The sequence below is a fragment of the Solanum pennellii genome, chromosome 11, assembly GCF_001406875.1.
Source record: "Solanum pennellii chromosome 11, SPENNV200".
In the NCBI taxonomy this organism is placed as follows: Eukaryota; Viridiplantae; Streptophyta; class Magnoliopsida; order Solanales; family Solanaceae; genus Solanum; species Solanum pennellii.
The window spans coordinates 11,807,630-11,823,145 of record NC_028647.1 but is presented as its reverse complement, the minus strand read 5'-3'; the positions used below and the strand labels follow the sequence as shown (position 1 = coordinate 11,823,145).

The window sequence follows — 15,516 nt, the reverse complement described above, 5'->3', positions numbered from 1 at the left end:
AAGTTCTTTCGAATTTTCAAAAAAATACTACAAGTTTACAAACATTCTATTACCTCACAAAAGTATTGAATACTCAACAAATAAATAAAAGCTATTATACCGTCAAGATTGTGGGTAACTTTATATCTTTTCTTGATTCTTCTTTTTCTAAATTTTCTATAGTTACTTATATATTTGTTTAAAGATAAAATAATTTAAACCTCTTTGTAATATATTATGTCTGCAGAAATATCAAACAATATAAATATAAATCTATAAATAACGTGTGATATTATATTTCTTTTTTCTCCCTTAAGTTTTTATGTAAAACTATAGAAAACATAGATTATACATCTATTAATTTTGCGTGCTAATCTAAAATAAACAAAAGATAATTGCCAAACTTTTTTAACCTATATTAATTTGAGGCCAAAAGGATTTTTTCCTAATTTGAGACGTAAAATGTCATTATTTTGATTAGAGTTGTACCAACAAATTGGCCACACTTTTTGAGTTGAACATTATCTCACATGACACATTGTATTTTGTCTTTCATTTCTTTTCCAACGTCTGTTCCTTTTAGAGTGCATGTTGTTTTCAGTACACGTCTTCTTTCCAGTATACAATAAATATCCACCTATTTACATTCGAAAATATATTTAATTTTATTCCACCTAGCTGGGACTACACTACGCAAGCACTTTGGTCATACATTTTAAAATATTTTTAACATGTTATTTTAAGTAATGTTTTATCATGTGTTTAATAATAGATTTTGAGAGAAATATTTGATTTTTATCATACATTTTTAAATATTTTTATCATACACTACGCAAGCACTTGGTCATACATTTTAAAATATTTTTGACAAGTTATTTTAAGTAATGTTTTATCATGTGTTTGATAATAGATTTTGAGAGAAATATTTGATTTTAAAAAAAATATGATTTACATCTTTAAGTTCTAATAAATATTAAAATAGTCAAAAAAAAAGTATCAATATCCATACGTTTATATTATCGTTTTATAATAAAAATGTTTCTTGAGAAGTCATGATAACGAACATAATTAATAGATGAATTTTTGCGAATAACCACTAAAAACAATTCAATTAGGCTCCATAGCTATAATTTGTTAATTACTATTTGTGATTATATGTTAGAGCTTAGAAGGAGGAGAGGCGAGCGAGATTGGGAGAGGGAGGAGAGAAGCGAGCGAGAGAGGAAAAAGAGAGAGAGGTGAATTATATTTGGATATCCTTCAAATTGTATATGTATCTTCCAGATAATTGTATATATGTAATTGATATACATATGTATTTGTATATTTGACGAGCGAGATTACGAAAGGGAGGAGAGAGGCAAGCGGTAGTGGGCAAAGAATAAAAACAAGTGGATTGTAATTGTAAATCTATCATATAATTGTATATGTATATGTATAATTTGTATGTATAAAAGAGTACACAGACAAGAGAGAGGAGAGAGGAGAGAGGTGCATGTAATTATAGCTAAAAAGAGGATGTAAGTGGTAGTTAATTCAAACAATAGTTATATAAGCTAATTAATTAGTATATTTTTACTTATCCATGTTGTTTTTCCTAATTAATTATATTACTATGCTCATATATAATGTAGTTTGTTTTTTCATTATCTTATTGTTTAGAATGTATTTTTCATGTTTGAATACCAACATAATTTTGATTTTTTGATATTAATGACAAAATTCATTGTAATTAATTTTTCTCCCTAATTATTAGTGTAATATTTGAGTTTTTCAAGTTTGAAGAACTTCTTGAGTGAATTTCCTAAATGGTCACTCAAGTTGAGGGAATTGTCTTGAAATATCATTTATGTTTTATTTAGGACCAAAATATCACCCAACTATCACTATTTTTCTTCAGATATATTTGGCACTTCAAAAGCATCACTCTCTCCTAGTTGACATGACATGTCATTAAAATCTTTTTTTAATAATAGACTAATTTAATTCATTAAACTCATTTAACTAAAATAATGATCATATCATTTTAATTTTTTTTATTAATTTATTAAGAATAAATTTTCATACTTAAATTCTTTTACCATAATTAAACTTTTTAATTTTTTATGTTATGCAAAATATATTTTTAAAACGTACTATAATCTCATCAATTTTGAATACTTATAAACACATACATTAAAAAAAAAATTGATTTACAAATCACTCATGAACGCTAATTTACTTTAATTAACCATAAATTGTATAATGAATCAGTAATATTAAAGGTCGATTAATTATTAAAAAAATAATTATTTGGGTGCTTTCAAATCCATATATACTTACAATATAGTTTTAAAAAAGAAAATAGTAAGTGAATAATGTTTATAGAAATAAAATTTTAATCTTTATTTATCAGTATACGAACCTCATATAATATGTATATTATTGAATTATATAAGGAAATTCAATTAATTATTAGTTTATTTATTGATGTTTAATTCTATGAAAAGTTATAATATAATATAAAATGAAAGAATAAAAATAAAAAATAAAATTGAAAAAAGATAAATAATAATTTTCTCTTTCTTACCAATTTCTTTTGTCAACCATACAAATTTATCTAAATATTTTTATAAAAACAAATTTCTTAAAATGTTCAAATAATTTAGTTAGGAATTTTAAAATTACCAGGTAATAAGTGCACACAAAGATTTTTTCATTGAATTTTGTTTGGTGACAATATATAAAGTTACTAGACTTTTTATTTTTTTCCTTATAATCTTCATAAATTCTCATGTAATTTATATATTTATTTTGTAGAGACATAAATTTGATGAATTGAAAAAAGTTTAATTTTCAAAATGATGATTTAATGACTGGGCATATGAACTAAAATTTAAGAAGACTTTTGAGGTATTTAGTATTTCTAATAGATAAAAAATATAATATTATTCACTTACTATTTTCTTTTTAAAAACGATATTGTAACTATATATGGATTTCAAAGCACCCAAATAATTATTTTTTTAATAATTAATCCACCTTTAATATTATTGATTTATTATACAACTTATGATTAATCGATGTAAATTAGCGTTAATGAGTGATTTGTACATCAATATTTTTTTTGAATGTAAGTGTTTATAAGTATTCAAAATTGATAAAATTATAGTACATTTTAAAAACGTATTCTTCATAACATAATAAAATAAAAGTTTAATTATGATAAAGATTTTAAGTATGAAAATTTATTCTTAATAAGCTAATAAAAAATTTAAAAAATAATATGATCATTATTTTAGTTAAATGGGTTCAATGAATTAACTTAGTTTATTATTAATTTTTTTTTTGATGACATGTCATGCCAACTAGGAGAGAGTGATGATTTTGAAGTGTCAAGTATATTTGGAGGAAAATAGTGATAGTTGAGTGATATTTTGGTCTTAAATGAAACATAGGTGATATTTGAAGCAATTCTCTTAACTTGGGTGACCATTTAGAAAATTGACTAGAACTTCTTTAAATCATTTTTCAAGAGATAAATAAATACCTTCATCAAATTCTATTAATTTTCAAGTGAAATGTGAATACACACTTCAATTTCTATATATATTCATTTTAAATTTAACATCAAATATTATTTCTTTTTAAACATTACCAAACTCATATTCTAACTCCTGCTACTAGGATTTACCATTTAAACCAACCATCATAGGGACCTTTCTAAATACAAGTAAATGTTCTTTCCATAAAGTAAGTGTGAATTAAGCCACAATATTCAAGCAACCTACTATATTCAGAGATTAAATATAATTAATAGTATAAGACTATTTTATAGGCAGACATGCCTATAATTTAATGAATATTAGTATACCATTAATTACTTGTGTTGTACCCATAAATATAAATGAAAATAATATGCTTCATTAGTTCCAATTCATATCACACATTTTTTGGTTAGTCCAACAAAAATACATTTATAGTTAATAATAATTTAATTTTAAAATAACTTCACCTTTAATAAAAGATTATATTGTACAAATATAGACTTACAATAATTGAGGAGTGTCGCTTCACATTCTTTCGTTGAAAAACATTGTTTACTTAAAATAATCATATACATATAGGTAATATATATTGACACTCATTGTTTACTTAAAATAATCATATATATATATATATATTGACACTCAAAACCTCAACTTTTACCAGTTTTTTTCTTATTTGTTTTTTGACACTCCTTAATTGATATTTTGACTCATCATTCATCAATACTGACTTGTTTTAGACTGTAAATTTCAAAATATTTTTAAATATTTAATATTTGGTCAAACTATATGACATAAATTATTATACCATAAGATAGTATATATTACATAGATGAGATAGAGAGAAAAGATGGGTCTCAATCAAAGTGTCTGGTGCTTATACAACTCTCCTTTATTACCCAAATTTTGTCAGCTTCTTATTCTTTTTAGTCCATAAAACACAGGTACTATTTCTTGTATTAATTATTATAAAAAAAATAATAATGAATGAAGCATCCCTCTTTCTTCATTTTCCTTTCACTCCACAAAAACACTCTTTTCCTTTTAACAAATCTTTTTTCTTCTCATTAGACTTCTGAATTCTGCTGCTCAAACATGACACTAATTAAAGAACACATTGTTACTAGGTAAGTAATTCTGTTTCCTCTTAACTCTTTCCTCATTATTTTTGTAATATTATGAATTCTTGAGTTATATAACATGTTTTTTAAAACCAAAGATGCATTCTACTTTTTGTTGTACTTAATGTCTCTGTTTCTGTTAAATTTAATTAGATTTAAATTATTTTAGACACAAAAATATATGATTTTGGTTGTTAGGACTCAATTATGAAAGTTATATGTTTTTTTTTGTCTATCACCACTTTCTCTTTTTCTCTTCCTGTATATATATGCCATACTCATTTCCTTTTTTTTTTTTTTGATGATTTGTCATATTAGAATCTCCCAATTTGTTCATTCAATAATAAGTGTAGGGGTCAGTTTGAGCGCATCTTGATTAATTCTATTAGATATTTGTTATTTCCCACCAATAATAAATATCGGTAACTTTATCTAACAAAGATTAGAGCAGATGAAAAGTAATAATCTAGTTTTTTTTATTTCTACTGAATTTTAACTTGCCTCGTAATTTTCACCTACTTCATTAACCAATAGACCACTGTTAAAACTTCAAGATTTTAATCTTTTTTGTGCTATTTTGTATCCCACTCTAGTCAGATCGCTTCAGATATGAAAAGTTTAATCGTAGAAAAGATGAAAAAACAAAGCGACTATAAAGTCAAGTGAAACATTGCAATACTTAAGTCACTTCAAAGAAAGATGTAAATTGATTTGCAATATAGTAAATCCTCAACTAAATACAAATTGACATGTTAAACAAATCCTGTATGTGTTTGTGTATATCTGTTTAACATCATCCATATGTAGTTTACTGAATTCCAAAGTTATCTTATTCTTTAAGTGATATTTTTTAATTTCTTAAAAATACAACAAACATTTGATTAGGTATACATTGCTTTAAAGTAAAAGGGGTTTGTTATATGTATATTCTTGTTTCTATACTTTATTGTTTGGTTACTGATTGCTACTTTTCTTCTTTGATCAGTTACTCATTATGGAGTTTGTCATCCCCTTGTGAAATGACTGTTTAGCCCTTTCTCATATTCAATCATGTCTAGAATCCAAACTCTTCATTCCCTCCAAGTTCTTCTTATTTTCTTGGAGTCACTTGTTTTCTTTTGCCACCCATCTAATTCATTGTCTGTTGAGACAGAAGCACTTCTTGAATTTAAAAAGCAGCTTGTTGACCCTTTGAATGTCTTGGAATCTTGGAAATATTCAAAATCCCCTTGTAAATTCTATGGTATTCAATGTGACAAACACACTGGCTTGGTCACTGAGATTTCACTTGACAATAAGTCTCTTTCTGGAGTTATTTCCCCTTCAATATCTGTCCTTCAAAGCCTTACTTCACTAGTGCTTCCTTCAAATCAACTGTCTGGAAATCTTCCAAGTGAATTGGCGGATTGCGCCAATCTCAAAGTATTGAATGTTACTGACAATAACATGAATGGTACGATACCTGATTTATCGAGATTGGCTAAGTTGGAGGTGTTAGACTTGTCAAATAACTGTTTTTCTGGACAGTTTCCAGCTTGGTTTGGAAAGTTGACTAGTTTGATTGCATTAGGCCTTGGTGGAAATGAGTATGATGAAGGTAAACTTCCTGATTTATTTGGGAAGTTGAAGAAAGTTTATTGGCTTTTCTTAGCAGGGTCAAATTTGACAGGACAAATCCCTGAATCTATTTTCGAAATGGAGGCACTAGGTACATTAGATATTTCGATGAACCAGATATCAGGGTATTTCCCAAAGTCGATAAACAAGCTGCGAAATCTCTTCAAGATTGAACTTTATCAAAATAATTTGACCGGGGAATTGCCAGTAGAACTTGTTGATCTTATACATCTGCAGGAAATTGATGTTTCTAGAAACCAGCTGCATGGGACTTTGCCTAAGGGGATTGACAACCTGAAGAACTTAACAGTTTTTCAAATATTCAAGAACAATTTCTCTGGACAAATCCCTCCAGGCTTTGGTGATATGCAGCATCTTAATGGCTTTGCTGTGTATAGCAACAGTTTTACTGGAGAAATTCCAGCTAATCTTGGCCGGTTTTCGCCACTGAATAGCATAGACATATCTGAAAACAAGTTTAGTGGTGCATTTCCAAAATACTTATGTCAAAACAACAACTTGCAAAATTTGCTAGCTGTTGAAAACAGTTTCACAGGGGAGTTTCCAGATAATTATGCTTCTTGCAAGACTTTAATAAGATTGAGGGTGAGTCAGAATCAACTTTCTGGGAGAATTGCTGAGGGTTTATGGGAGCTTCCAGAAGTCACAATGATAGATTTCAGCGATAACAACTTCACTGGAACTGTATCTCGTGGAATCGACGCTGCGACTAAGTTGAATCAGTTGGTATTATCAAACAACAAATTTTCAGGTGATCTTCCAAAAGAACTTGGAAAGCTCACACAGTTGGAAAGGCTATATTTGGATAACAATGATTTCTCTGGCATAATACCATCTGAACTTGGCACGTTGAAGCAAATTTCATCTTTGTATTTAGAGAAAAACTCACTTTCCGGGTCGATACCATCAGAGTTGGGTGAGTTTCCGAGGTTGGCAAACTTGAATCTTGCTTCAAATCTTCTCACAGGCAACATACCAAATTCATTGTCAATGATGGCCTCGTTGAACTCTCTGAATCTTTCGAGTAACAAACTTAGTGGCTCAATTCCACCAAGCTTGGATAACCTGAAGTTATCTTCATTGGATCTCTCTAACAATCAGCTAACTGGAAGAGTTCCTACAGATCTTTTGACGGTGGGAGGAGAAAAAGCATTTGTAGGAAACAAGGGGCTTTGTGTTGATCAAAGCATCAGGAATATCCGAACGAACTCAGGCATGGGCGCTTGTAGTGCTAAGGCTGCTCAAGAAGTGTTCATGAAGAGCAAACTAGTTGTGTTTTGCGTTGCATTACTTTCTTTGGCTGTTCTAATGTGTGTTTTCATGCTTGTGAGTTACTGGAAGTACAAGTGCAACACTGAAGCTGATTCAGAAAAGTGTCTGGGACATGCAAATGGAATGAATCCAAAATGGAAGCTTGAAAGCTTCCAACATGTGGAATTTGATGTAGATGAAATATGTGACGTTGGTGAGGACAAGCTGATAGGAAGTGGAGGCACAGGAAAAGTTTATCGGTTAGATTTGAAGAAAGGTTGTGGCACAGTGGCAGTAAAGCAGCTTTGGAAAGGAAATGAGGTGAAAGTTTTGACAAGGGAAATAGACATTCTAGGAAAGATCAGGCATCGAAATATAGTTAAACTGTATGCCAGTCTAATGAGAGAACGTTCGAAGATGTTGGTTTTCGAGTACTTGCCAAATGGTAATTTGTTCGAGGCATTACACCGGGAAGTCAAGGATGGGAAGACAGAATTAGATTGGTACCAGAGGTATAAAATTGCAGTTGGAACTGCAAAGGGAATCGCTTATTTACACCATGATTGTGTCCCTCCTATTATTCATAGAGATATCAAGTCAACAAACATTCTACTTGATGAGGAGTATGAAGCAAAAGTTTCTGATTTCGGTGTTGCAAAAGTTTCAGAAATTTCCTCTAGAGGCTCCGAGTTCAGCTGCTTTGCAGGCACTCACGGCTATTTAGCTCCTGGTATGTTTCGAAGAGGAAAAACCAAATACTATGTTTCCACTTCTTTCTATTTTCACTGTTGCTAGTTTCCTAACATCACATTTAAATTTGTTTTATTGACAGAGCTAGCATATACTTCCAGAGTGACAGAAAAGAGCGATGTATACAGCTTTGGAGTTGTTCTATTAGAATTAGTAACCGGAAGGAAACCAATCGAGGAAGCCTATGGAGAAGGCAAAGAATTGGTTTATTGGGCATCAACTCATCTTAATGACAAAGGAAGTGTTCTGAATATTCTTGATCAAAAGGTGGTTTCCGAGCTTGTCCAAGATGACATGATCAAAGTTCTGAGGATTTCTGCCCTATGTACGACTAAGCTTCCTAATTTACGCCCCAGCATGAAAGAAGTAGTAAAGATGCTTGTTGATGTTGAACCTTGAACATGTAGTCTTCAAGCAAATGTGAGAAAAAAATGAGAAACATCCTATGTAGTATTCTCCTTTTCCCTCTTACCATATAGTTTAAATTCCAAACTTCAGTACAGTTTGAGTTTCTCATTATGGATATGCCATCTAAAATTGTATCCAACTCTGTCTGTACAAGTTCATTTTGTTAAATGGAATGCATATGTCTGGTTGAGCTTATAATTTTTCACAGTTTTGTCTATTTCTTTATTAGTAAATGACATCAGTATATACAGTAAATCTGGTATAAAACATGAAACAAAGTAAACCAAATCAGGTGATTATTTTCAATTTTTTTCCCATTACACAAGGAGAAGCAGGAAAAGGGGAAGGGATAAGTGGATAGTGAGAATATAACTTATACAAGTAGTATCTTTATTATGAAACTCAAGAACTTCATAGCCAATATTGCTAGTTCCTCAGGAAGGCATCTTTGATTACATTCAGTTCATTAACAAAATTGGCAATGTCCATGCGATCTTTTGCAGATTCCACTGAACAAGCAATCCCAACTCGAAAAATCAATGTGAGGCACTCGATTGTTTTATTGTTGCTGATCAGTCTGCCCGTTTCATCATAGACAAGATTAGGATCAGAAACATCTTTCACATGCTCAGGTATGGCTCTCTTAACAAAATCATGAAGGTTTAGACCATCCTTGAAAATCTCATCAGTTGGACTTCTTCCAGTAAATGTTTCCAACAGTAGAATTCCATAACTATACACATCTCCGTAGGTCGAAAACGTATTACCTGTAGCATATTCTGCACATACATGAATTGACAAACTTGATAAGTAAGAGGACCTTCATAAATATAAAATGATGTTTAGAGAGGGAGTAGAGTTAATTACCAGATGGAACATATCCAATAGTTCCTCTTATATTGAGAGAGCTGGCTGATTGGCTTAAGGAGAGCAGTTTTGCAGCATCAGGCAGAAACCTTGCCAGTCCAAAGTCACCTAAATGAGCCAGAAAATCTTCATCCAAAAGCACATTATTTGGTTTGATATCGCAATGTGTCAATGGCGTTCCAGATTGATGATGAAGGTAATCTAATGCAGAAGCCACATCAATTATTACATTGAGTCTCTGTAGCATGTTCAAAGTTTTAGGCTCATGATTTTCTTCACCATCTGAACTTCTATTGTGCAACCAATTTGCCAAATTACCATTGGCCATGTACTCATAAACGAGAGCCTTGAAGTCATTACCTTGGTAATCGATACTTGAACATGATGTTAAGAGTTTTACCAGGTTTCTATGCTTGATATGTCTTAGTGCTTCACATTCAGTAAGAAAGCTCTTAGAAGCTCCCGTAACTTGGAGTTTGAGCACTTTTATGGCAACAAATTTTCCATTTTCCTCAAGAATGCCTCTGTATACGAAGCTAAATGCACCCGAACCAATCATGTTTGATGTAGAGAAGCCATTAGTTTCTTTGTAAAGACTATTATAAGTCACTCTTGGGATCACGTCCAACGATGAATTCTCTGATGAAGTGGACCTCTTTTTTCTTCTAGCACACAAGAAAATAAGAAGGGCCACTGTTGTTGCTGCCAATAATCCTCCAATAACCAGCATTACTATTATCAATCTATGAGATAACCTTTGTCTTTTTGGCGCTACTTTGTTGCTGCACTTTGGCATTTTGAACTCTGGAATACCACCACATAGCTCACTGTTCCCAACAAGTGAAACAGCACTCATGTTTCTGAAAGCTTCTTTCAAAGGTACCTCACCCTCCAAATCATTATAAGACAAACTTAAGAACTGCAAGGAGAAAAGTTCATCCAGAAACTTTGGGATCCTCCCTACAAAGTGGTTATGAGAAAGATCCATATATTCAAGACTTCTCAAAGAACTCAACGATGCAGGAATAACTCCCTGAAGGGCATTGTTACCAAGGTATAGCTCCCTCAAACTAGTCACCTGATAAATTGTTGTATGAATGGTTCATGTAGATCAAGTTTATCAATCCAGTCAAGTTTCCAGAGCCAATCCCTACAGGAAAATGCCCCGTCAAGTGGTTGTTTGAGAGATCAAACTCTATAAGGGAGAGCTCAAACAGTTTTTTCGGTATAAGACCACTAAGTTGATTTCCATTCAGATACAAGCGTGATAAGAACTTGCAGCTTCCAAGACTTGAAGGCACAGTACCTTGCAACTTGTTTGATCCCAAATCGAGTTCAATCAACCTCGTCAAATTTCCAAGAGAATGTGGAATCTCACCTGAAAATCTGTTCTGGTCAAAGTATAACCTTCTAAGTTGCCTTTGTTTGTCCAATAGATTCAGGAATAAAATTATTTTTCTCAAGACCAAGTACTTGCAGGTTTTCAAGCTGTAAAATCTCTATGGGAATATTTCAGCCTACAGAAAGCCGCAAAAGATTGGACATGTTGCCTATATATCTTGGCAGTACTCCTCCAAGATTGTTGTTTTTCCAATATTAGCTGCTCTAAACTAGTACAATTTTGTAGGGAGTACATAAACTTCATATCATCCAACATCCCATTTCCAAAATGATTTTCAGCAACTCCAAGCCAGTACAAATCCTTTTGGTTTCCAAAGGCAGGTACTTGTCCAGTAAAATTATTCCCGTCATGTGGAATTCAGTACTGAAGTAGGAACCTTTCCTGTCAGTTGATTTCCCACAATGAGAAAGAACTTTAAACTTGGAAGATTGAACTCCATATCTGATGGAAGACCCCCTTCAAGTTTATTAAAAGTTATCTGAAGTGTGTGCAACGACTACAAGTTGAAAATCGACATAGGAATCTGAGCAGACAGATAATTCAAAGCAAGATCAAGAAACACCAAATTTCTAAGTCCACCAAAAATATCAGGTATCTTTCCATGTAATTGATTATCACCTAATGCAATTGCTAAGAGTGAAGAATGATTACCTAGATAAGCTGGAACTTGTGAAGTAGCAAATTCTCATGTTTATTCAATGAACTCAACTCTGTTGGAATGCTTATTACCTAAATGGATATAATTGAGATTGGAGCACCGCGATATGTTTGTTGGTATTTCACCAGAAAATGAATTGTTTGCTAAGTTCAACCTCCGTAATCTCGATAGCTTTCCTATCTCTCCAGGGATTTGGCCAGTGAAACTGTTTCTGCTGAGCCAGAGTACCCTGAGGAAACTAAGATTACCAACTGCTGGTGACAATGGACCAACCAATTCACTAGAGTTCAAGACAATCATAATGACTCGACGGTGTTTGTTGCCACATGTTATGCCAATCCAGCTGCAGAACTAGATTCATTCCAACAAGCTGTGATGTTAAGTGGATCTGATATTACTGCATTTTTAAAGGAAATCAGGGCCAAATGATCACTCTCATTTCCTTGTGCACAACATTTTGAGAGGCATAACAGTAAGAAGAATAGGAAGTTGAAAATTAGAGAGGACATTGTTGGAATTGAGCAACAAGCAAAGTGAAAGAGGGTCGATTTATTTTTACCGATCACCACCCTAGACAGTCTTACAAACGTCTGTAACACTCAGCCTATTTTACACCCATGAATTTGACTAAGTATAGGAATACTTTAACAGCAAAGTTAAACAACAACAAACAGACTTTACAGGAACTTGTCCCTACCTTTATTAATCTGATAATTAATACAAAGGAAGGCTTCACGAATTTGTCTAAGGCTAGAAAACACTCTGTCTAAGCCTTAGACGAATTTCCACCCTTAATAAAATTTCTGCACATGGCAGTTACATGCGGCAGTTTCAAATGACATTTGTCCGACGCTTGTCACAGGGTTCAAACTAAGTTTCCAACAGCTATATTTCTAACAGATAGAATCTAATTCAAATTATATTCTTATCTACACGAAATACTAATATTCTAACACTTCGAATATTTCAGGCTACATTCCAACACTTAGAATATTTCAGCCAGCTTCCAACACTTAGAATATTTTAGCTGTCCTCCAACACTTAGTTTTATTTCAACAATTCACGTGAACTGCCTTTGTTCTTGCCATTGTCAAGTCTTCACAGCTTCGCCTTGTCAAGCCAACATGCTGCCTTGACAATGACTCTAGCCCGCACGTAAGCCTTGCATGTTCAAGCTGCCTTGCCAACACCCAAGCACCTTGAACCTGTGTTGCACTGTTTTGCCCCCATCCATGTCAAGACCAATGCCCAAGTCCTTGACATGTCTGCCCGTAGTTAGATCAAGTAGTTTACGGGTCTAACAGACCATCCGCACCACTTGAACTCGATGTCCTCATCGAGACAGTTTTAAGATAGTCCTAGATTTGAGCATCAAACTGCCATAAGTCTTTCGCCTTCTCCCAAACTGCATCAGCTGCACTCTTGCCTTTCCAGTGAACCAAGAATTCTGTCTTAGTATTCTTCTTACTTGTGCCCAAAACCCGGTGATCAAGGATCTTCTCAATTTCAGCATCATACTGTGTAGGTACTGATGGAGGAACCCTCTTTGACCTGTTTCTGTCCGGATCATCTGCATCTGCAAAGTAAGGTTTCAAGAAACTCACATGGAAAGTGACATGAATTTTCAACCTTTCTGGCAACTTTAACCTACAAGCAACTTCGCCCACTCGTTTCACCACTTCGAATGGACCATCATACTTAGGAATCAAACCCCGATGTCTGGTCTTACTTACAATCTGTTTCCAGATTTGTGGGGTAAGTTTTAGTAACACCTTGTCACCCACATTGAACTCAACTGAGCGACGATGTTGATCAGCATACTTCTTCATGCGCCGCTGAGCCTTGCGCAAGCTATCCTGTGCCTCAGACATTTCAAGTCTGTCCCTTGCAACCCTGTATGCTGCTGGGCACTTTCCCTGATTTTTAGATTTGGCAACATCTAGTGGCTTCATAGGCTGTTTGCCTAAAACGATTTCAAAAGGGCTCAATTCTGTTGCAGACGACTTGTGCAGATTATAGCAGAACTGCGCAGTGTCTAACAAAGTCACCCAATTCCGTTGACTTGCTGTCACATAGTGCCTCAAGTATTCTTCTAACAAGTGATTAGTTCTTTCCGTTTGTCCATCTGTTTGTGGATGATTTGCAGTAGAAAATTTTAACTCGGTTCCCATCATATTAAACAAAGCTGTCCAAAATCTACCAGTGAACCTTGTATCTCTATCACTCACAATGTCAGCCGGAACACCAAAATACTTAACCACATATTTGTAGAATAAATCAGCAGCAACTTCAGATGAACATAGTTCAGGTGCAGCAACAAAAACAAAATATTTTGAAAACCTGTCAACTATTACCATGATAGATGCTTTGTCATCTACCTTAGGGAATCCAGAAATGAAATCCATGCTTACTGATAGCCATGGCCTTTCAGGAACAGGCAAAGGTTGCAATAAACCTGCTTCCTTCTTACGTTCAGTCTTGTCAACTTGACAAACATGACAAGTTTTAACGTATGCCTCTATGTTGTCCTCCATCTTTGGCCAAAAATAAACACGAGACAGTAAGGCTAACATCCTTTCAACACCTTGATGTCCAGCCCAAGCAGAATCATGCGCCTCTTTCAATAAGTCTTTGCGCAATCCGCCCTGATTTGGTACAACGATTCTCCCCCCTTTAAGATAGAGTAGATCGTCCTCGATCCAATACCGTCTCATTGTGCCATCTTGCAATTGACCCATCCATTTAACATATAATGAATCATTTGCAGCACACAACCTGATTCTATCATAGAAATCAGTTTCAAGTTTTGAAATTGAATATACTGCAACAAACACTTCTTTTCTACTCACCGCATCAGCAACCTGGTTGTGTTTTCCTGGTTTATGTTCCAACATGAAATCATATTCTGCCAGGAATTCTTGCCACCGTGCTTGTTTAGGACTCAACTTTTTCTGTGTCTTGAAGAATGTATTTGCTACATTATCAGTTCTTACTACAAATCGAGTACCCAGGAGATAAACTCTCCAAACCTGCAAACAGTGTACCACCGCAACCATTTCTTTTTCATGTGTTGAGTATCTCTGTTCAGCATCATTCAATTTCCTACTTTCAAAGGCCACTGGATGAGCTTCCTGCACTAATACACCACCAATTGCCTTGTCTGACGCATCAGTGTGCACTTCAAATGGTAACTCAAAATCAGGTAACTTAAGTATAGGTTCAGATGCAATAGCATTCTTCAATTTCTGAAATGCTTCATCACATCGTTCAGACCAAACCCACTTTGTATCCTTCTTCAACAAATCTGTCAAAGCCGCTGCCCTTTTTGAGTAACCAGCAATGAATTTTCTGTAATAGTTAGCCAAGCCAAGAAACGACCTCAAATCCTTCACATGACGAGGTGCCTGCCAATCAACAATGGCTTGCACTTTCTTAGGATCCATTCGAACTTGGTTTTTACTAACAAGATGCCGCAAATTTTTTATCTCCTGTTGAGCAAACTCACACTTTTCCATTTTCACATAAAGTGTGTATTTTCTCAACTGAGACAGAACCAAACTTAAGTGATTAACATGTTCCTCCAATGTTCGACTATAAATGACAATATCATCTAGATAGACAACAACAAAGTCATCAATATAGTCAAACAGTACATTATTCATTAAGTTGCAAAACGTTGCCGGAGCATTAGTCAGCCCAAATGGCATTACAAGGAATTCATATGAACCATATCTAGTTACACATGTTGTTTTTGGTTCATCACCCTCTGCTATCCTAACCTGCCAATAACCTGCCCTGAGATCAAGTTTTGTGAACCAGCATGCCTTACTCAACCTGTCCATCAAATCCTGCACCAATGGAACCGGATACTTGTTCTTTATAGTTGCCTTGTTCAGCGCCCTGTAGTCTACACAC

The 15,516-nt window shown here is 33.7% G+C and overlaps 3 protein-coding genes across 3 annotated transcripts; 1 reads left to right on the top strand and 2 right to left on the bottom strand.

Moving 5' to 3' along the window:
- Positions 1-4,474: 4,474 nt before the first annotated feature.
- On the top strand, positions 4,475-8,872 carry LOC107004701 (receptor protein-tyrosine kinase CEPR2-like). The gene is made up of 3 exons (XM_015203008.1): positions 4,475-4,633; positions 5,613-8,246; positions 8,349-8,872. Exons 2-3 carry the CDS (start codon positions 5,678-5,680, stop codon positions 8,663-8,665), a joined length of 2,886 nt encoding a protein of 961 aa, XP_015058494.1. The 5' UTR covers positions 4,475-4,633; positions 5,613-5,677; the 3' UTR covers positions 8,666-8,872.
- A 643-nt stretch (positions 8,873-9,515) lies between these two features.
- Positions 9,516-10,960, bottom strand: LOC107004422 (probable LRR receptor-like serine/threonine-protein kinase At3g47570). The gene has a single exon (XM_027912653.1). The coding sequence runs from the start codon at positions 10,527-10,529 to the stop codon at positions 9,534-9,536; it is 996 nt and encodes a 331-aa protein (XP_027768454.1). The 5' UTR covers positions 10,530-10,960; the 3' UTR covers positions 9,516-9,533.
- Positions 10,612-11,901, bottom strand: LOC107003664 (LRR receptor-like serine/threonine-protein kinase ERECTA). The gene is made up of 4 exons (XM_015201980.1): positions 11,673-11,901; positions 11,444-11,561; positions 11,197-11,324; positions 10,612-10,919 (listed from the first exon to the last, which is right to left on the bottom strand). Exons 1-4 carry the CDS (start codon positions 11,899-11,901, stop codon positions 10,612-10,614), a joined length of 783 nt encoding a protein of 260 aa, XP_015057466.1.
- Positions 11,902-15,516: the final 3,615 nt, after the last annotated feature.